Source organism: Peromyscus californicus, unplaced genomic scaffold (assembly GCF_007827085.1).
Source record: "Peromyscus californicus insignis strain IS unplaced genomic scaffold, ASM782708v3 Scaffold_3__1_contigs__length_106647218, whole genome shotgun sequence".
Classification (NCBI taxonomy): domain Eukaryota; kingdom Metazoa; phylum Chordata; class Mammalia; order Rodentia; family Cricetidae; genus Peromyscus; species Peromyscus californicus.
The window spans coordinates 63,042,569-63,065,143 of NW_026294551.1; the positions used below are offsets into that span (position 1 = coordinate 63,042,569).

Here is a 22,575-nt window from a genome sequence, read left to right on the forward strand (position 1 = left end):
AATCCCAGCACTCGGGAGGCAGAGCCAGGCGGATCTCTGTGAGTTCGAGGCCAGCCTGGTCTACAGAGCTAGTTCCAGAATAGGCTCCAAAGCTACACAGAGAAACCCTGTCTCAAAAACAAAACAAAACAAAAACACCCCCCCCCCCCCAAAAAAAAAAGAAAATATCCATATCCACATAAGAGGAACACTGTCTCTACGCAGGCAACTTTCACAGCAAGAGTTAATTGTGCTGGAATCCTTGATCCTCAGCTGGCAAATGTCTTACAGTTATACTCTGGAGTGAGGTCCTTTTACTTTCCATAAATGCCCGTATCTTTTTTATCCTATCTCAGGGAAACTAGCTAAGCTGGGGGATGGGGTAAAGCCATGGGGCCCAAAGTAACGGGGTAAGAGCCTTAACCTGAGGGACATTACCGGAGTCCCTCCGTAACCAGCAGCCTCTCTCTAATAGTGCCCTGGGACTTGTAGTCCTCCGCTTCTTGCGACTTGGAAGTGCGCCCCACGAGGCAGAGCCCGGAAACTACATTTCCCAGAAGGCCAGGAGACGCTGGGGACACCAGGAAAGTCTACCGGCTGGCCGCGCTTCCTTAAATGCCAAGGGGCCGGCTCCCCCAGCCAAGCGGCGGGGCGAGGTCCCCACGTGTCACCCTCTGAGGGGGCTCACGGGGTGGAAGGAGATAACGAGTCCGGCAGCCGCACTTATGAGCAGCTTGGCAGAGGAACACGACTGCTGCGGAGGCCTCGGCAATATCGACTTCAGGCAGGTACACTTCGCACAGCAGCTCCGCTCAACCGAAAGGGATGGTCCAGGCCGGAGCCGGCAGGCAACGCCTTCAACGCTTGGTGGGCGGGGTTACCCTGTTCCCCAGCAACGATGGGCGGGGCCTGGAGGAGAGGGGAGCGCTCGATTGGTTGTGGTGGTGGTGGTGGTGATTGTCGGAACGTGGCGCGAATCTTGTCATCTCTGTTATAGCATAGGGGAGCCTCTGTGTCTGTGATTATGTAGCGCTGGGAAATTGTGCGTGGAAGTCTCTCGGAAGGTGGGAGCCTGGGGTTTTGCATGTGAGTTCCTAGAGTTGTGTAGGGATGTCCAGAGTGTGAGTGCGTGCAGGGAGAAGGCGGCTTACTGCATTTGGGTGCCTGCTGTGTGGATGTGTGGCAACGATCATTGTCCCTGGCTTCACACTTCTGGCCTCCTGGTCAGAAGAGTGGAGAACGCAGTTTCCAGTAGGGACGGGATGGGAGTAGTGGGCCCTGGGCCACCTTGGGACTTGATTCGATCTCCTGCAAACTTCAGCAAACTCACGGGCATCTCTCCAGGTTGGATAGAAGACATTCTATCGAGTCTCCTCTCCTGCGTGTTGCCTCCTTTTACAAGCCATGCTTCACAGAGCCTGTAAAATCTCTGCCAAAAGAAGCCTCTAATCCACTTCATTTGTTCCCTTTTTCATGGCTCAGTGTGATCATACTCATTTATTTACAGATATGGTCAATATTTAGAAAGGGACTATTGAGGTCCCGTTTCTGGGACAGACAATCGCTGGCTATCACTGAGCTTTCATTCATGTAAAGAAGACTACAGGCATGGAAGTAGTAGAGGAAACTGATCCGTAGTTTAGAATAGCAGGTGAAAGTTTGCCTTGTGTGCCAGGGAAGGGATGGAAATAGAAGCAGTGAGTGATAAGCCATTGGGTAGGAGTTCCTTGTGGAGGGACAGCAGGCACACAGGAGGGAACAGGTGACAGTTACCCACTGGTGTTAAGAGTGTGAAGGGCAGTTGAGGTGGGTGGGTGGGCAGTGGATGTTGGAGAATAGTTTTCTCCTTTAGAATATTTGTTACTGAAGCATATTCTCCATCCAGTTGGGTGACTGGCAAGTCCTAAGTGCATCTCTCTCCAGCCTTTGAATAAGGCAGGACCTCCCATCCCCCGCATCCCTATCCCCTATCCTCTCTTCAACTTCTTTCTCCTCCTAGTATTTTTCTTGGGCATGTGAGACAAGTGTTACACCAGCCTCAGCTCCAGTGAGTCATGCTTTCTAACCCAGTGCGTCACACATAGCAATAATACTGGCCGGAGTGATGGGTAACCTTGAGCTTGGGAGTGGGGAAGATGTGAGGGGGCAGGCTAGAATGCAGGGGGTAGTGACACATTGTAGATCGCTAGCACTGAGGGTTCTTGGCTTACTGCAGGATGATGGAAACAAGGCCTGTGTTGTAGGCCTGGAGCCAAGAGACAAGAAGTCTGTCCTGGCTGGGATAGCTCCCTAGGTGTGACGCTTTCCTGTCCTCCTCTAACCCTCTCAGTTCTCGTGGGTTTTCCTATCCTGCAGGCTCCCAGCCTCATGGAGCTGGAGAGCCAGGGGCATTTCATGAGATAGGTCAGGATGACCCTTGTTGACTAACATTGTGTTACAGCCTGGTTAGCTTCCTATTTACAAGGGATTTTTCTTAATAAAATAAAAGCAATAACATCACTGTCTTAGTTACTTTATTATTGATGTAATAAGACACCACGACCCGAGTAATTTATAGAAGAGTTTATTGGGGGCTTGCAGTTTCAGAGGTTTAGAGTCCATGACCATCATGGTGGAGAGTGTGGCGGCAGGCAGGCATGGCTCTGGGGCAGTAGCTGAGAGCTCACACCTTGATCCACAGGTAGGAGGCAGAGAGAATTAACTGGGAATGGAATGGGCTTTTGAAGCCATAAAGCTCACCCCCAGTGACATACCTCCTCCAATAAGGCCACACCTCCCTCCACGAATAGTTCCACAAACTGTGGGACAAGCATTCAAACATATCAGTCTTCAGGGGCCATTCTCATCCAAACCACTACATATACAACATTAAGGTTTCTCTTATGCAGGAAATCTTCCTCTGTCAAAATCTCTGGGTAAAATAGTCCCTGGCCTAAGAAAACGTCCAGGTTTTTCCTTCACTTATGGACACCTGAGCTGATGCACTCAATGCTGTCTTATGAAGTGTTGTGTGTCCCATATATAATTTAGGCTTTTGTGCTGGGGTGTGACTCAAAGGTAGAACGATTGCCTAACATGTTCAAGGCCCTGAGTTTGATTCGCATCATCTCAACAAACAAAAGCAATTTTTTTTAGTAACCACATTATTTAAGGAGAAATAAAAAAGAGGGGCTGAGTAGATGGCTTCTTTGGTAGAGTGCTTGCTTGCTGTGTACACATGGGGACCTGAGTTCAGATCCTCAGCACCCACATAAAAGGCCGGGTGCAACCACAGCGCCCCCAGTCCCAGCTCTGGAGAAGTGCAGACAGGAGCCCCTGAGGCCCTCTGGCCAGCAAGTCTAGCCAAGTTGGTGAGCTCCAGGTCCAGTGAGAGAGCCTGTCTCAAAAGATAAGGTAGAAATCATAGAGGAAGACATTTAATGTCAGCGCATGGCCTCCACACACACCACCCTAAATACACAAAATAAAAAACAAAACAAACAAAGGATTTTCCCAAAATACAATTTCCTTCCATATCTGCAGTTTCTTTATCTGCACGTTACCTTATCCAGATTGAAAAAAATTGTGTGCACCCATGATAGAATTTTTCTCTTGATATAATTCACTAAACATATAGCAGTAACTATCTATACAGCGTCTCTATTGTGTTGGGATGAGATTTAGAGCATGTGAGGACACACAAATTCTATGCGCATATTATGCCATTTAACATGAGGGACTTCAGCTGCCCAGGGTGTTGGTGTCTGCAGGGGATGCTGGAACCAATCTTCTATGGAGTGTCTGAGGGATGTCTGTATTTGATTATTAACTGTATATGTGGTGATATTGTGTTCCCCAATATATTGTGCGCCTTAATAAACTTATCTGGGGTCAGAGAACAGAACAGCCACTAGATATAGAGGCCAGAAAATGGTGGCACTCACACCTTTAATCCTAGCATTCCAAAGGCAGAGATCCATCTGGATCTATGTAAGTTCCAACACTGGAAACAGCTAGGCATGGTGACACACACCTTTAATCTGATGGCAGGAGGCAGAAAAGTATATAAGGTGTGAGGACCAGGAACTAGGCCTAGTTAAGTTTTTAGGCTTTTGAGCAGCAGTTCAGCTGAGATCCATTCGGATAAGGACACAGAGGCTTCCAGTTTGAGGAAACAGGATCTGCTGAGAAGTTGGCGAGGTGAGGTTAGCTGTGGCTGGTTCTGTTTCTCTGGTCTTTCAGCATTCACCCCAATACCTGGCTCCGGGTTTGTTTTTATCAATAAGACCTTTTAAGATTCGTGTTACATGTGTATAAGGATATTTCACCACGTGATGCTAAGGCACTCACGGCTTCCTGTTGCTGGTAGCTGCTGTGCTGACTGATCATTCCAGATGTTGAGGAACCGGCACTCAGCCAGGCACCAGCTAGCCCACTCATCTGTTACTGTAGTCTGGTTTTGGTGGTTAGTTTAAAAAGTCATTGGTTAGGGCAAGAAGTGGGCCTGTCGTAGCTTACAGCCCAAAGTCCTTCTGTCCCCTGTGTGGCATTTGTATGAAGAAAGCTGAGAAGGGCCTGTCCACATGTGGGAGCACTTCTAAGACTCAGGGTGCTGTCTTCTTAGGGCATTCCTATTTGTAGATCACCCTGGGATACCCAGAGCCAAGGCATGAGGGTCCAGGTGGTCCTGTTTCATGGCCGTCCACCATCCTCCTTTTCATGAGAATTTTCCTGCTCAAGGGAGAAGATGGGTGATAATGTCACCAGCTCAGCCTAGGTGTCACAAAATGTGCTTCAGTTTTTTGTTTTTTAATCTATCAGATGAGTATAGGAACAGCTATGGATAATGCTCCTCAGATGTCAAAGGCCATGTACGCAGGAAGCTGAGAGAGTAGGTAGGGGATGGGTTCCTTCAGCTGCTCATCCCTATTTGCAGTAGCTGTGCCCAAGTGCACCGCTGGAGACCAAGCCTTCTTGGTGGCAGATGTGGTGTGTCTTGACGATTGTACTACTCAGCTTTTCTAACACTGTGACCAAATACCCAAGAGGATCAATTTAAAAAGATAAAAGGTTTAGTTTGGGTCACAGTCACTTTCTCCTTTGCCTTTGGGCTGGTGGTGGCATGGTACATCATAGTGGGGGCCTGTGACAGCATGTTCACTTGATGGTGACCAGGAGAAAAAAGAGAGGAAGGGTCCCCGGTCCCCGCATCTCCTTTATGGTCTCTCCCAGTGACCTACCTTCCTCCCACTAAGCCCTGGCTCCCAAAGCTTCTGTTTTCTCACAGTGCCATCAGTTAGAGACCAAACCTTTGATCTTTCTTTCTTTTTTTCTTTTTTTTTTGTTTTTGTTTTTTCGAGACAGGGTTTCTCTGTGTAGTTTTGGTGCCTGTCCTGGATCTCGCTCTGTAGACCAGGCTGGCCTCTCAGAGATCTGCCTGGCTCTGCCTTCCAAGTGCTGCGATTAAAGGCGTGCACCACCACTGCCCAGCTTCTTTCTTTCTTAAGACGCACCTTACTACATAGCTCTGGCTGGCCTCAAACTTGTTATATGTTTAGATCAGGCTGGCCTTGAACTCACAGAGATCCTCCTGTCTGTATCCACTGCAGCTGGGATTAAAGGAGTGCACCACCATGCCAGGATTAAATTATCTTTTAAACTGATCATCGTGGTGCACACCTCTAATTCCAGTACTTTGGAAGACGAGGCAGGAGAATTTTGAGTTTTAGGACAGCCTGGGCTACAGTGAGACCCTTTCCAAAACCAAACCAAACTAAACCAAACCAAGACACCTTTCAGTTTAATTACTTTTAAATGAATATCAGGCCATAATTTGAATAGCTTATTTTGTGAACATACATTTTGTCTCTAGGTTTTTGTTTCTTTGTTTTTTTCCATTTAAGGTAGACTAGGATGAGAGCTTTCTTTGGTGCTCTTAGTAACCTTGGGTAAGTCTCAGCTGCTACTTCTGCTTCTGCTGACCTGTGTATGGCTCCGAACATGGTGAGTGGCACTGAGGCTGAGTGCGGAAGACCTTTGAGCTCCAGGGATGGCTGCCTCTTGGTCTTGCCAGGTTGTCATTTGAGTAAATTGCTGAGTTGATTTGGTATTATTTTGTATAAGATTGCACAGCTGTGTCAATGAGAAATGTGGCTTTTGTTTTCCTTGTGGTATCTTTATCTAGTGTAGTATTAAGATATTGTTGGTCAAGCCTGGGGTGGTGGCACATGCTTTTAACCTCAGCACTTGGGAGGCAGAGGCAGGTGGATCTCTGTGAGTTTGAGACTAGCCTGGTCTACATAGTGAGACCCTGTCTCAAATATATATATACATATATACATATATATACATATATATATACACATATATACATATATATATACATATATACATATATATATGTATATATATATATAGCTGGTCTGATAGAGCAAATGGGGAACAGTCCTTCCTCTTGCATGTTCTAGAAGCAACCTTGTAGAATTGGTATTATTTCCTTAAGTCTTTGGTAGAATTCATCCAGTGAAACCATCTGGACCTGGAGATTTTTTTCTTCCTTCTTTTGATAGTTTAAACTATGAATTCACTTTCTTTCATAGGCAAAGTACTATTATTTCTTCTTGAATGAATTTTGGTACTTTGTGTCTTTCAAGAAATGGTGTATTTCATCTTCATTGTTGAATTTATGGGCATAAGATTCTTCATAATAGCCGGATGGTGACGAATGCCTTTAATCCCAGCACTCAGGAGGCAGAGCCAGGCGGATCTCTATGAGTCCAAGGCCAGCCTGGACTATAGAGCTAGATCCAGGACAGGCACCAAAACTACACAGAGAAACCCTGTTTCGAAAAACCAAAAAAAAAAAAAAAAAAAAGATTCTTCATAATGTTTTCTTAATATCATTTGAATGAGTTAGATCTGTAGGGGGACTCCTTCTTATTACTGACAGTGGTAACTGCTCCCTCAGCTCTCTCTATCCCTTCTGGGATGACAGGGTTTATTTATTGGCTCATGCTTCCAAGGGCTGCCAGCCCACTGTGGTGGGAGGCTGACAGGGTGGCCCCTGTCCTCGGTAGCAGAACCCCAGGCTGCTCCTTAGGTGGAGGCAGGCAGGAGCTGGTAACTTGGACTTGTCTCCTTTGCTTCCTCGTCAGTTTGGTTAGTGGTTGGTCTATTGCTTTCTTCCCCCAAAGAACCAGCTATGGGTTTGGTGTTTTGTGTCCCGTGTCCCCCTCCTCCCCCGCCCGCTTGGATAGGATTGATTTTTGCTCCTCTCTTCTGTTTGCCTCCTGTCTATCACAGGATGGCCCCACTGTCCAGGGCCAGCTTTGGATCAGTGTCTTCTGGTTCTTGCTTTAGGATATGCCTCCTAAGAGGTCCCTCCAGAAAGTGAGAGGTGACACATTTGTACTTCATAGTTAGCGTGTAGCAGAGGAAAGAATCCAAGTGGCCTGATGCCAGAGCAGCCCTGTGTGCCTGCTCCTTCATCCCTGAATTTCACATCTGCTTTTCACTCTGTGCACGGGTAGTCTCGGGTGGCCATTCTTGTCACCCCACTTCAGTGAGGGAATCTGGCCTCGGATTGGTCCTGGTGGCTGCCGTGAACTCTGTGGGGATCAGGAGGAAGGTAGAGCTCTGCTCTTCACCAGATCCCACCTCAGACCCAGGCAGACCCCACTGTAGCAAATGGGGTGGAAGGGATTCCTTAATATTAAATGTAGCACCTACTCCTCCTGGGGCGTAGACCTAGATGGAAATGTCCCAGTACCTGGTTCCCCTCTTTCAGGGCACAGGGCTCTTGTGGAATTGTCCAGGGAATGTTCCTGGGTCTGCTGGCAATACCAAGACACTGAGACAGCCAGGAAGAGGGAGAAGGGTATGCAACCACAGAGGTCCACTGTATGAGATGAAAGATCCTGTCCCTTTTATTCTTTGACGTGTATGGCACATGCCACAGAGTGGCCCATTACTGTCGGGTGATCAATGCGGAGTTGACTGTCCTGTGCTCTTGCTGTTTGTTTGGATGTCACAATGTGGCTTGCACCTGGGTGCTGTTGACCTCCTGCAAATCATTCCCTAACAACAGGACATTGCTCTGAAGTGTGTCCAGGTCCCCAGTGCTTCGGAACTGCTATGTGCCTCCTTCCTACCAGCCTGTGGGGGTTCTGCAGCTGAGTTCATCACCAGGGACAGGTGACCTGAGCTGTCCCTGGAGTCCAGCTCCCATTTCCTTCTGGTTCTGGTAGGTTGAGTCTTTAGCCTCCAGTAGGCCTGTGACCCTGAGGGAAAGTCCTTTCTTAGGAGTCAGGCTTCCCTGTTTGAAGCAGGTTGAAACTGGGTGCCCCCCCCCTTTACTGAGGTGGCCCATATGGAGCCTCTGGCACTCGTTGGGAGGCAGAGCCTTGGTGAGAGAGCCATGGTTCCCCTGTTCATGTCAGATGGGTTTAGGGTTAATTTCGGCCGATCTAGTTTTGAGTGGGCTTTGGGATGTGGGCCTCGTGTCTCGGGTGTGGAGAGCTGGGGGCGTGTTTCCCTGCTTCTGGTTTCTGTTCAGCATTAGTCACTCTTTCCTAGGAAGCAGCTGCTTCTCCAGGTAACACTAACCCTCAAGGTGACCTGGCTTCCAGATGCACCCTCCCCACCTGCTGAGGCAGGCTGACCAGGGCACTGGGACCTGGTTGTGTGGCCATATTCTGGTTTGGATCCCTTAGTTTTAACTGAGTGACAGATGAATGCCAGTGTTTGTTGGGTTCAGCCATATTTACTAGTCTTTGAGTGCCTCAGTTTCCCTCCTTTGTCTTAGCTTCCACAAAGGGTGGAAGAATCGTGTTTTTCCCTATTCACTTCACCCATCCTATGGTGGGGGTCCAGGATCCAGAAACTGTCTTTTATCCTTGTCCACTGGGGTGGGTGGTCCTCCCCTGGTGAGGTTTCTTGCCTAGGATCCAGAAGGGCTGATCTAGTCAAGGCTGGTGCTGGCCCTCACAGCCTGGGCTCTGTGGGTTTCTCTAGACCCTTCGGTGGGGTCAGTGATAACTCTTCTTTCAGAACTTGGTTCCTAGACCTTGGTGATGGACCCTAGGAATGCTCTCAGGCCTGGTCATTTTTTTTTGTCCTTGACACCCTATACTAGGACAGGCTCCCTTCATGGTGCTCATCACCTGGAGAATGACATTGAATTGAATTTTTTTTTTGGTTTTGGTTTTGGTTTTTTTCAAGGCAGGGTTTCTCTGTGTAGCTTTGCACCTTTCCTGGAACTCACTTTGTTGACCAGGCTGGCCTCGAACTCACAGAGATTCGCCTGGCTCTGCCTCCCGAGTGCTGGGATTGAAGGCATGTGCCACCTCCGCCCGGCTTGAGTTGAATTCTTGACAATCCCTAAAGATTGCGAGAACATTTTTCACCCTGGAGCCCATGGGGAAAGAGGGAGAGTTCTCACTGCAAGGACAAAAAGCTGTCCCCTGCAGGTGCCCCTCCTCCACCTTGCTCCCATAATATGGCAAGCTCACTGTTAAAAATTACATTGGGATTTTTTGGTTTTGCATATGTGTGGGCATGCATTCACATGCCACAGGACGTGTAGGGTCTTATGGACATATAGGCTCAGGAGGTCCTTCTGTGGGAGCTGCACGGAGGCCAGCCAGTGGAGGAGACAAGTGGTGGAGCAGGGTCTGCAAGGGAAGGTGGGCGCTGGGATTCAGGCCAGGCCAGAGCCTCAGGACTGCTAGTCCTTCCACCTTGTCTCCCATGTCCTCCTCCACCTCTAACTTCATACCTAGGCACAAACAGGCCCCACCTGGGGACTTGAAGCTGCCTTGGGAAGTCCTGTCTCTCCCTCTAGCTTGGCATTCCACCTCTGTCAACTCTTGTAAAGCATTGCTTTATCCTTCAGCCCTGTAGAAATGCATAGTTTTGAAGCATGGTGTCTCTGTAGCTGGTGATTCCAGGTCTTGCAATCTTACAAGAAGCCATGCCTCTGTGTCCAGAGGGGCCTGTTAGTCATGTTGCTGTCCAGCTGTCCGGTTGCTTGCAAAACTCCCTCCAGGGACTGCTTTGGCAATTTCTTGTCTCTTTCTAAAGCCAGACTGGAGGAGGTCACAGGGTGGCTGAGCCATTGAGCCCCTTGGAGATGACCATTAGCCTTCAAATTTTATTGATGATGAAACAAGGGCTTCTGTTCACTTAGCAAATATTTACTTTCTGCCAGCCTTGGCAGTCAGAAATGGAGACACAAAGATCAATAAAAACGTGGTCCTTAGCCTGAGTAGCAGTTTCAAGACAGGGATGATAATTAGATAATCACAAAGGCTGAACCCCAGGAATACAATAGAGTGCCTTGGTAAGAAATAGGGGACTGCTCCATCTGGGTTGAGGGATGAGCAGGAGTTTGTTCACAGTGTGTAGAAGGACAGATGGTATTCCTGGCACGCACCGAGCCTTTGTGAAAGGATGGGTTGTAGGTGAGGGACTTGCAGGCTGTGAAGGTCCACTTTGTGGGGTGCTATAGGGCCCACCTGCTGGTGTGCCCCAGTGAGCCAAGTGTAGGTGAGGAGGTGTGAGGGTGGCCAGCAGGATGTGAGGTGCTATCTAGGAGGGCTCAGAAGGGAACCAAAAGGTAGGAGGTCGTGAAGGTCCTTTGCTATGCCCTGGGGGAGCCATGAGCACAGGGGTGGTGAGGGTAAGAGATGGATTGAGTGATTAGGTAAGAAAAGACTGAACAGATAAGACAATGAGACTGGTGTGGTGGGGTGTAGGGGTGCGGGTGCCTAAGCAATGCAAGTTTTTGGGGCTTGAAAGGCAGACTAGGAAGGAAGGGTTGTGATGTATAAGGACTTCCTACCGGCTGAGGACTTGTGGTCCAAGTGAGGGAAGTACCATCAGCATGCTCTGGAAGTGGTCAGGCAAAGTCAGGACTCTTGTGCCTAGACCAGCTGCCCTTCTTCTCTTTTTCTGTGCTCGCCCCCCAGGGGTGGTTGGGGCCTTGTGATCATGGGTGCTTAATACATGTCTCTCTCAGTGGGCTCAGATTCTAGAAGCTTTAGGGCTACACAACTCCAATCCCTCCTTTTCCTGTAAGGCAGCATGGTCTATTTTGAGGTCTGATCCAGTGGCTTTGTCCTGCATGAGTGGTGTGTGCTCTGGGAGCACATGACCTTACTTTCCACAGCCCAAGGTTGTGCTGAGAGGCCCTGATCTTGTCCAGGGTTTCCTGCGGCTTTGTCTAGGGGCTCTGAAAGGCTAGGGCAGGTTTGCCTGCTGTATTGCCTATGTGCTCTTGAACTGTCCGCAGCCTGGGACAAGGCTGTGCCTTCAGGCTCATTCTCGCTGTAGGTTCCTGAGCAGGATCTCTGTCACTCATTTATCAGCACCCTGCGTGTGCTCGCTGAGGTGTTTCACATACTTGCTCCCACACTAGTGCTCTGCTGTTGGCTCCTTATCTGCTGAGCAGGACGATCCTGTGTCTGTGGTCTCCACAGCAGGATGGTGAGTAGGGCATAGAGAGAGGAGGGAGAGTTCACACCACCTAGTTCGTCTGTTTTAGCCTCACCCCTCCCTCCCTCCCTGGCTTTTGTTTTTGTTCTTTTGAGACAGGCTCTCACTTTGTAGCCGTGGTTGACCTGGAACTCACTATTTAGACTAGCCTGGCTCATAGAGATCAGCTTGCCTCTGCCTCCTGAGTACTGGGATTCCAGGTGTGCACACCACCCAGGCCAGCTCTGGCTGAGTTAATGAGTAACTAGAACCCAGAGGTTGTTGTTACCTCTTGATGTGCCTGGCTTACGGGATATTTTCTATTGGAGGTGCACGTGTATTAGCAGAGCAGCAGTACAATGTGTGCAGTTTGGGGTGCCAGCTGCAGTGTCGGCATCTGTGGGGGTCTTGGTGTGTCCCTTGTGGATATGGGTGGCTGCGCACTGGGTTTGAGCAGTTAGCATCTGTTTTGTCCACCTTTGGTTCCATATGCTGGTGAGAACTGTGGTTTGATTGAGCAGAGAGGTCGCAGTGGAAGACCTTACATGCCTAGTAACTTTCCAGCATGTCTGTGTCACACTGGGCAGTGTGGTCTGGACGGCAGGCTGAGTCTTCCCAGGAGACCGTTCCTGGGTGAAGTAAGAGCCCGGGTAGAGGTTGCTGCTCTCTCCAGGGATGGGCAGCACTGGGGGTGGGGGGTGGTGTACTAGCAAATGTAGCACATTATTTCCCCTCCTCCCCCTAATGTGGAGAATGGAAGCACTCTTTGAAAGAAATTATTCTATCCTGAAATGAAATACCTAAGCATGCCATGAGAGCAGAGTCTGAGGAAGGCCAGAGGCGTGGTGGATGAAACCTTATTCACAATTTAGTGTGACTTTTATTTCAGTTGCATGTGGGAGACTCCACGATAGCACCAATGCTTTGGGCCTTTAAGATTCTTCCTAAAATGGAAACTAAGGCTGTTTAGAGAAGAGCATGAGGACCCAGCGATACCACCCAGCACCAGAACCTTCTCACTGTCTAAGAAAGAAGCTGGTGCTGAAAGTGGCTGGCTGCTCCTCTTCTCTCCTGTGGGCAGAGGCTCCCACTCCGAGTTTGTTTCCATGGGACATATGGAGACGTCTCTGGTTGCCTCTGTGTGGAGGAGCTGCCATCTTCCAGTGGGTGGAAGCCAGGATGGCAGCTGCCAGGCATCCTAGAGTGTATAGCACAACTTGCACCATATGTCAAGCGCTGTAGGATTTCTATGCGCGGACGGAGCTGTTGACCTTTGTGGTTTGGGGGCTTCACACACGGGCCATACCTTATTTCTCTAGGTTGGGCACATGGGTTGATCTGGTGGCTTTGTTTTGGGGATGGCATTGCAGGTAGAATCCAAGGTTTTGTACATACTAGGCAGGTGCTCTGCCACTGAGCTATCCCCATACCCCCGGGGTTGTGTCTTAGGACCCCTGGTCATTGTCAGTGTGAGCTGGAGGGAGTGCTGCTACCTGCTCTCTTCATGCTGTGTGTAGAACCACTTCCATCCTCAGCTGCAGTCATACCGCTCCTCCTGGGGTGCTGGGAGAGGCGGCCATTGCTCGTGATCATTAACTTCTGCTGCTGTCTCCTGAGGCTGAGCTTCTCTCCCATGTATTTGGGCCACCTGAGTTTTCCTTGGGTCTCCAGAGAACCCTCCTCAGAGGATTTCCATCACATCCAGGGTTAGTGTCACTTCCTTCCCGGGCTGTCTTGAGAGCCATGGACATCTACATACAGTGCCCACAAGTACCTCGGCAATCATTAGCCTAGCGCCCTCCTGATAGTTGACATGGCTGACTAGTTTTCAGCCTTTCATCTTCCCTTTTATGAGAGTCAAGTGTAGTGACTGTGACTCTGTCTGGACTTGGATGTTCCAAGCTTCCTTTATTTTCCCAGAGGTCTTTGCATCCTGGGCCTCACAGATCCTGGTAGTTTCTGGGTGTTGCTAGACAGGTCTCCTGCTGATGGCAATTCTGTCCTTGCAGGCAGATCTCTTCATTATGACCTGGCTGTTGGGGTTCGTGGACCCCACAGAGCCCAGCTTTGTGGCTGCTGTGTTCACCATTGTGTTTAGTCCACTCTTCTGGAATGTGGTGAGTACCATTGTGCTGGCACTGGCTAGCTGGTGAGCCTGGTGTGGTGGGGTCACTGCTATCAGTAAGCCAGACACATGGACAGAGGGGTAGATGGTGGCTCTGTTCTCTGCCTTTCCACACCTGTCACTGTCCTCTTCCTTTCTGCCCTCCCAACGTGGCACTCAATGAATGGACACTGAGGGGAGCCTCTTGCCTTTGTGGAGGCCCTGGGCTAATGTCAGGGTGATCTATGGTGTCCCAAGAGCCTGCAGCAGACAGCTGCGTGGTGGAGGGCTTCCGCCTGCACCTGGCCTTCTCACTGGGTGTCCTGGGCTGTCCAGGTCCTCCCCTGTGCTTCCCCCTGGGTTGCTCTGTGGCAGCACTGCTTTTCTTACAGGAAGTTCCTGAAAGCAGCCCACACGCTGGGTGGGTGTGCCTGATGGAGGACAGGGACTGAAACCTGAAGACAGTGGTACCCAGTTCATTACGACACAAGGAGATCATGGAGGCCAGAGTGCTCACTGAGGCAGAGCCTGGGATACCCTGTGATTGCCCTGGAGCTAGTCTGTAGAAGGCACACTGTTCCCAGACTGTTGTCAGATCAGCCATACCAGGGTGGAACACTGTATTCTTTTCATCTGGTTTGTGGCTTGGATCTTTTTTCCACCTGGGCCGAGGAGAGCAGGGCGGATGGGGGCAGGGATGCTTGGCTCAGAGCCACCACCTTCTGAATGTTTTGTCCCTGCAGTCCTGAACATGCTGGACCTGCCTTAGGAGGGGCTGCTGGGAGGGGTCCAGGTGTCAGCCAAGACCATTGTGTAGGTGTGACCTCCCCTTGTTCCAGAGAAACCATAGTCTTGGAGTGTTCTGCTAGCGTGTGCCAGTGCTGGCCCTGGTTCCCTGATAGCCATCTGGGAAGACCAGACACATGGTGCTCTGGGCCCTTAGCCTGCCCCACTCACTCCTCACCCTTCCTGTGTGCTCTCTCTCCTACCTGTGCGCTCAGAGCCTGTTTGGTGCAGAGCCAGCACCCCAGGCTGCAGGACCCTGTAGGGACAGATACTGACTTAAGCCATGCGAGAATGTTTCTGTTGTTTCCAGGGAGCCAGAGGAAACTAGTACAGGGCATTCAAGAGGCTCCTGGCCTGGCTAGGAGATAGTGCAGTCCTAACTCACTCTCCATTAGATGTGTGCACAGGACTCTCCTCAGGAGGCTGCTGGGCTCCATAGCTGGGTGGAGCCTGTGTTCTCTCTTCGGGTAGCCCGAGGCTGATTAGCAATGAGTGTGGACTGGGCTCCCAGCACAGGGAGAACAGCTGGCCAGATGCACACTAGGTATGGGGGAATACTTTTTTTTTTTTTTTTTTTTTTTTTTTTTTTGGTTTTTCGAGACTGGGTTTCTCTGTGTAGCTTTGGAGCCTGTCCTGGATCTCACTCTGTAGACCAGGTTGGCCTCAAACTCACAGAGGTCCACCTGCCTCTGCCTCCCAAGTACTGGGATTAAAGGCGTGCGCCACCACCACTGGGGGGGGGGGGGATACTTTTTATTGATGCCCAAGTCCCCTTTGTTCATTTCCCAGTGACCCTTGAAGCAGTATATCTTTACACACTTAATTTTGAAGCTGAGTTTGGTCCACAGGAACAGCCCAAACAGCCCAGATTTGGAGATGAGTGAGTGCCCTGTGTCTGTGCATTTGTTGTAAATGGTTCCTTTTCTTTTGGTCATAAGTTTTTTATTTGACTCATTTTGAAAAACATATTCCTTGCAAGAATGTACAGTCATTAGTGAAGGAATGAGTGAGCTCTTTAGAGTCAGTTCAGAAGGAGAAAAAATGAGAGTGTTGGGGTTGGGTCAGCTGAAGCTCAGAGGAGCTGAAGTGGCATCTGGAGGCAGGAGGGCAGGAGGCTGGAAGCCTTGCTCTGTACTTGGTGGGGAAGGAAACTGCTGTGAGCAGGTGCATGCTGGGAGAGTAGTGCAATGTCTTACTGACTGCAGCACTGTGGGGGTGGGGCTCGCTGTGCTCAGGCTTTGTGCCTGGCATTTCTGCAAGGGAGCACTGCAAGGTGCTGTCATTCTTACCCTAGGAAATGGGTGTAAGGACAGTTTTAGCCCCTTTCTGCTGCTTTAATACAGTGATTCTCAACCTGGGGGTCACAACCCCTTTAGGGGTTGACAGCCCTTTCACAGAGGTCGCATACCAGATATTTACATTACAATTCATAACAGTAGCAAAATTACAGTTATGATGTAGCAATGAAAATAATTTTATGCTTGGAGGTCACTACAATATGAACCGTATCAAAGGGTCCCAGCATTAGGAAGGTGGAGAACCACTGCTTTAACAGAATAACTGGTGTTGAGACCTGTATAGAGGGAAGAAGGGTGTTTAAATCATAACCTTGGAAGATCCCAACAGTGTGGTGCCAGCATCCTGGAAAGGGCCCCCTAGATGTATAAAATATAGCAGGGAAGCAGAAAGGAAAAAGGCCGCATGCACAAGAGGCCGAGTGTGTGTGAGTAGTTTCACTTTATAGGAGTCCACCCTCAAGAGAAAGAGCAGTCCTCAGAGACCAGCACCACTCCCTTCCCAGGGGGTCTGCCATGATCAAGCACCTCACACTGCCCTTCGTAAGGGTTCCATCCCCTCCCAACACCATCCTGCCTGGGACCAAGCCCTCAGCACATCAGCTTTAGTGGACACATTGGAATCATGTCCAAACCATATCAAAGAAAAATTTCATTTATTCTTCAGATTACTTATTGAGGTTACCAGTAAGAGTGTGTGGGCTGGCCAGGCAGTGGTGGCGCACACCTTTAATCCCAGCACTCGGGAGGCAGAGCCAGGTTGATCTCTGTGAGTTCGAGGCCAGCCAGGGCTACCAAGTGAGTTCCAGGAAAGGTGCAAAGCTACACAGAGAAACCCTGTCTTGAAAAACCAAAAAAAAAAAAAAAAAAGAGTGTGTGGGCCTGACCCTGGTGCGGTGGCCTCTAGGAAGGACAGAAAGTGGATAAAGACACAAATCAAGCCCTCGGGGACAAAGCAGGGAAGAGGGAGAGACAGGAGGGTAGTCAGGGAAGGCCTGTCTGAAGGGTGGCCTTTGACCGAGACCTAATACTTGCATAAGAAGGTCCTGGGTTTCTGGGGGAAAGTTGCAGGGCCTGAGCTGGTTTTTTAAGGTGGTGTAGTGAGGCCAGTGGGGAGACAGCCGGGGTGAGCTGGGAGGCCCAGATGGTGGCTTGCAGCAGAATGAGGCTGTGGAGGTGGGAGAAGTAGCACGGAAAGACCTGGAAGGATTGCAGTAGCAGCAATGTGCCCGTTCTGCTGTGGACCTTGTGTGGCCAGCAGGAGGGCTGGTTCTTGGCTGAGCTGGGCAGCTGAGGATGGTAAGGTGAGAAGGATGACTTGTCTGTGAGCTTCAGGAGGAAAGGCCATGTTGGTCACTGTCCTGTTGCTGTGATGAAATAACATGAGCAAAAGCCACGTTTGGAAGAGTTTGTTTGACTTACAGCCAGAGGGTAAGAGCCTTTGTAGAGGGAAGCCTGGCAACAAGGGGCAAGCATGGGCTGGAGCAGGAAGCCGAACGCTCACATCTGTAACCACAGGCACAAAGCAGAGAGGGCCAACTGAGAGGACCGGGACACGTGCAATTCTCAAAGCCCAGCCCCAGTGACACACTTCCTCTAGCAAGGCTGGACCTAGACTTCCCAAGCAGCCAACTGGTGACCAAGTGTTCAAACCACCACAGAGGCTGATGTGGGTCTAGGATTCTGGGCAGTGCCTGGGGCTGTAGAGTGGCTGCCCTGGGCTGAGCCTGGGTGACACAGGTCTGCTCTTGGGTCCCCATCTAACCCCTGGGCTTTAGCTGGAAGAAGTAGGTTGGCAGCCTTGGGCTGAGTGGAGTCACTTCAGGTGGCAGCATTTGGACAGGTGAGGTGATCCTTCCTTGTCCACATCCGTCTCAGCCTCTCCTCTCCTCTCCGACCATGGCCCCTTTTTACTTTCTCCTCATATCACAGCTGACTTGTATCCACTACCCTTGGGGACCTTATTCTCGAGGCCTCTAGGGCCTCTCTGTCAGTCAGCTCAGATGAGGCCTTCCCAGCCCTTTTGTGCTCCTGCCTCTGGGAACTTCCTCACCAGGGCCTTCCTTTCCTGGGGGCTCTCTTTGCTGATTCCTCTTGCTGCCTTCCTGGTGCTCTTCTTCCCCTTGACGCGCTTCTCCAACACCTCATGTTTTCGAAGCTGGCAGATAAGTGTGGAGGTCCCTCTGTGCCAGAGACTCCTCTCTGTTTGGACACAGGAAGAAATGTAAAGGTCATGAAAACTGGCGGGGCAGGGAGGAAGGGGCCAGGAAGCTATCAAGGGGCCATGTGGGGCTCACTCTGAGATATGGATGGATCTCTGTGGCCCAGACTCTGCTCAGAGGTCTAAATACCCAGTGTCTGCAGCCCATCTGAGTGCCTCCAGGCCCCGAGGGAGCTGGGCCAAGGTTTTCCCAATGTGCTTCCTTCTCCCTGGCCCTGTAGGGGAGATGCCAGCAGGAGGCCTGGCCACCATCCTCTGCCATGACCCCTGGGTCTGTCTTCACAAACTGCAGCTGTCAGCAGGCGTCATCACGGGGTATCAGACCCTGTGTCTGTTGCTGGCACCCACACTGCTCTAGCTTCTAAGCTGGTGGCTGTTACAGGCTCAGGAGGACTGGCAGTGAGGGCAGAAGTACAGCTCTTAGCCTGGCCGGGGCTTTTGAGTCAAGCGCCTTTTTACCCACATCCTTGGTTACCCTGGGCCCTAGCCTCTTACTGGATGTATGACCCCTGCTTTTCGAGAGTTTCTAGAAGACGTTTGTCCCTGTGGCCTGTGGTGATCTTTATCAGCTCACCTCCCTGGTCTTTCCGCCTCTCTATCTGCCTTCCCTGAATCTAGATTGCAGACATTTGGGGCCAGCTACCGGGTACACTGTAGTGTGCTCAGCAGCCCTAGCTCCTGCCCAGCAGAGGTCAGTAACACAGTGGACAGTGACCCAAGTAGTCTGACTGTCCACTCTGTATCTCATACATCTCTTAGTGCAGCTGCTAGGGACAGTGCTCCCGTCTGCATCCTAGAGTGCTCCAGAGTGCTTGCTTTCCCATGCTGTCCCCAGCCCGCCACACACTGTGTTCTGGGGAACAGCTGCTGCTTGGCCTGAATCTGAGGGGTCCAGCCCTGGTCCCTTTGGTGCTCATCACCTTGTGCCTGTTTAGTCAATGCCCAGGAAGTGCTGTTGTTCCCGTGGACATGTCCTGGCTCATGACTGGCCTGCCCTGTGGCACCCAGCGAATGCATTCTGTATCCATCTGATGTGCACACCCCCTCCCTTTGGTAAACCTGGGAGGTAACTCACTAGAGGATCTGTGACAAACCCCAGGAGAGATAAGGTCCCTGGCTCCGTGAAAGCTCCAGTGGCCACGCTTTGCCTGGGCAGAGCCCTGGAAAGCCAGAGCCTGGACCCCAGCAATGGCCTTGAGCTTGGGCTGTTTACTTGAGGAAATGTCACACAAGCTTTGGTATCCTTAGCCAGATGGAACAGATTGTTGACAACAGGCAGCAGCCAGTGGAGACAGCCGATTTGGACACCAGGACAGACTGTGATGATCATAGAGCATGGTCCTGAACCAGTCCACCCTAGGGCCCTGGATCTGAGGGGCAGGCTGCTGTTAAGCCCCTTGTCAGGACAGCTGGTGTTTGGGGCAGAGCTCCTCACAGGTTCCTTCCATGTATGCTTGTTGCTGTAACTCCAGCTGCTTCCTCAGGTCAGAGAGCAGCTGCCCTCCCCTAAAGGGTGAGGGGCCCATTCTGAGGAAGTCTTAGTTGGACCAGCTGCCTGCAAGCACCAGGCCTCACAACCACCGCAGGGTAAGTCCAGCTGCAGGCACATACCATCTGAAGCAACCCTGCGTCAGCTCAGGAGGTACCTATTGTGATCCACAGGCTGTCCTGAAGGCCCCCAGTGGCCCTAGACAATGGTCACTGTGTCTGGGGAGCTGGTTTGAGAAGGTGACTGTCCTTTCAGGACTTGGGAAGAACAGCTGTGCTGGACACAGAGGATGTTTAGTCCTGGGACTGTGGCCGGATGGCACAGGAGCCGCGGAAGGAGACTGGGGCAGCTGAACAGTAGGTGGCACTGTGGGCTGGAGGCCTGCACCCTTGTTCCCAAGGAGGAGGAGGTGAGAACGCCAAAAGAAGGGAAGGCAGGGAGAGGTGACAGTGAGGAGGGGGAGGAGACAGTGAGGAGGAGGAGGTGACAGTGAGGAGGAGGAGGAGGAGGTGACAGTGAGGAGGAGGAGGTGATAGTGTGGAGGAGATGACAGGAGGAGGAGGTGACAGTGAGGAGGAGGAGGTGACAGTGAGGAGGAGGAGGTGACAGTGAGGAGGAGGAGGTGATAGTGTGGAGGAGATGACAGGAGGAGGAGGAGGTGACAGTGAGGAGGAGGAGGAGGTGATAGTGAGGAGGAGGAGGTGACAGTGAGGAGGAGGAGGTGACAGTGAGGAGGAGGAGGTGACAGTGAGGAGGAGGAGGTGACAGTGAGGAGGAGGAGGTGACAGTGAGGAGGAGGAGGTGACAGTGAGGAGGAGGAGGTGATAGTGTGGAGGAGATGACAGGAGGAGGAGGTGACAGTGAGGAGGAGGAGGTGACAGTGAGGAGGAGGAGGTGACAGTGAGGAGGAGGAGGTGATAGTGTGGAGGAGATGACAGGAGGAGGAGGAGGTGACAGTGAGGAGGAGGAGGAGGTGACAGTGAGGAGGAGGAGGTGACAGTGAGGAGGAGGAGGTGACAGTGAGGAGGAGGAGGTGACAGTGAGGAGGAGGAGGTGACTGACAGTGAGGAAGTTGCCTGGACCTGGAGTGGGTCAGGGCGTGGTAAAGGTGTCCTTTGCTGTGGTGGTGGCCAGCAAGAAGCCCTCAAGTTTCTTCTGTCTCCACATCTGTGTTCAGATCCCAGCCTGCTCTTCCTCTTCTCTGTATGTGAGGGAGCCTCTCAGGTCAGAGACGCTTACCCTGTGCATCCTTTGGGGGGCAGCCTAGCTTTGTAGTCTGGCTCTGGCCTTGCTGACTGTTGGTCAGGTGAGGTCTAAGCACTGAGGTCTCTCCAGCTGTGGAAGCCTGCATTTACCCAGGCCTGGCCTGTGGTGGATCGTCTTGGGATCTTACCCTGAGCTCCTGGAGTGAGCACTTGGCTAGGCAGGTAAGCTTGGATACCAGAAGGGCAGCAGGCTAGCCAGGTGTGCTCGTCACAGCTCCAGAGGCACTCAGGAGAGAGCATCACAAGTGCAGGTGAGGGCTGGTAAATCGTCCAGCTGTGGATTGGAGGGTGTGTCTTGAGGTGGGTGGAAGATAGTGCACATGCACTTTCTAGAAGAGGAGGAGGATTGAGTGAGGAGGGAAAATGAGGGGGATGTGGAGTGAGAGGGTGAGAGGGCTTTGGTTTCCCTGGTTAGGATGGTCCTGCCTGCTGGCCTGCCACCCTAGTTGTTTCCTGGAGGCTAGTGGTGTGACTGAGAGTGCATGTATGAGTGTGACAGTGTGTCTCATTCAGACAGCTGGAGTTAGGACAGGAACGTCAATGTGCAGTTTGGGATTCTTGTTCCATCTGCCTTAGAAATCTAGCACCGGGGGCATGACCTTGTACCCACTAGGCTCAGAGCTGGAGCTTGGGGATCAGAATATGTCTTCTCTTGCCTTGAGCTGCAGATGCGGGCCTGGCCAGTGCTGCAGCTCAAGGCAGCTAAGCATCTCTTTGAGCAGAGTCAATGGCTTACAGAGCAGGAGACCTTGGTTGTGAGCTCACCAGGCTCACACCAACCAGCCACTAATCCCTTTTGACTGATGCCACCTGATGCACCATGGCACTCTTAAGTCTCCCCTGGTTCTGTCTCAGTTGTACTTACGATGCTCCGCCAGAACCAATGCAGGCCCAGCCTCGTACTGGACTGAGGATGACGGCTTCCGTTAGCAGTGACACGGCCACGCTGTTTGCCCCTCGGTGTTGGCTTAAGTGCAGAATATCTCAGGGCATTTGGGCATTTGAGTGTGTAAGCTCTTCTGAACTGGGCAGTAGATGCGCGTGTAGCTGGAAGCAGCCTCGCCTCCTTGCTGACCCCATCCACCCCGGCAACTGTGCTGAACCCAGCATCCCAGCAACGCGGGGTGAAGTGCCCCACAGTGTCACACACAGGGTGAGCTCGCAGTCTCTGCCAGGACGGCTCACAGACACACAGCAAAGAACAAAAGGAAGGAAGGTGGTGGGCAAGCTTGCTGAGTGAGGGCTGTCCCTGTAGCAGCTGGTGCCATGGTCTAGGCACTGGTTTCCGTTATCTTAGAGTATGCAAGCTGGGTGGGCCAGGGACATCTTCCCTCCATGATTATTTTGATACTGGCTATTTGGGTGTTTTTGGTTAGTTTGTTGTTTCAAGGCTATCCTACACCAAAGCATGGATGGTATTAATATACCTGAAAGATGGTGGACAGAATGCTTGGCCGTGTGGTTTGATATAGATGAGCTCAGGGACACAGGAGATGGGGTCTTAGTACTTTGCTGTTTCATCTGTATCCCTGGCAGACCAGGCTGTTCTACTGCGATGCCCTCTCTCCCTCCCTTCTTCTCTCTTCCCCTCCCTTCCTTCCTCTCTCCCTCCTTCTCTCTTCCCCTCCCTCCCTCCCTTCCTCCTTCCTCCTGTTCCTTCTCTGAAGATTGAACCCAGGGCCTTAACATGTGCTGGTGTTTCTCCACTGAGCCACACCCCTAGCATCTGACCTTCATAGATCCTGGCTACTGTAGCGTAGTCTGAGAGGTACTTTCATGACACAGATAGATGCACCTCCAAGGGGGCACTCCTCCTGTGACATCTTCTGGAGCCCTGGCCACCTGACTTAACTCCATTCTACGGACAGATAATTCTCCATGTGCCTCTGGACATTCTGTTCACTCTTCCTAAAGGGATTTCCACTGTGGCCTTGCTTGGCTACCCTTCCCCTCTTCAGGTAGACCCCTGATTCTAGCCCTAAGTA

The 22,575-nt window shown here is 51.2% G+C and overlaps 1 protein-coding gene across 2 annotated transcripts in view; it reads left to right on the forward strand.

The window, feature by feature from the left end:
• The first annotated feature begins 571 nt into the window (after window positions 1-571).
• Window positions 572-22,575, forward strand: part of Pemt (phosphatidylethanolamine N-methyltransferase) — a 90,921-nt gene continuing 68,917 nt past the window's right edge. Inside the window, exons 1-2 of one of the 2 annotated variants that reach the window (XM_052757351.1) lie at window positions 572-767; window positions 13,440-13,547. In XM_052757351.1, the coding sequence (XP_052613311.1) occupies window positions 705-767; window positions 13,440-13,547 (171 nt within the window). In that variant the 5' untranslated portion in view covers window positions 572-704. The remainder of the gene's footprint in view (window positions 768-13,439; window positions 13,548-22,575) is intronic. The other variant, XM_052757350.1, reaches the window with a different exon arrangement.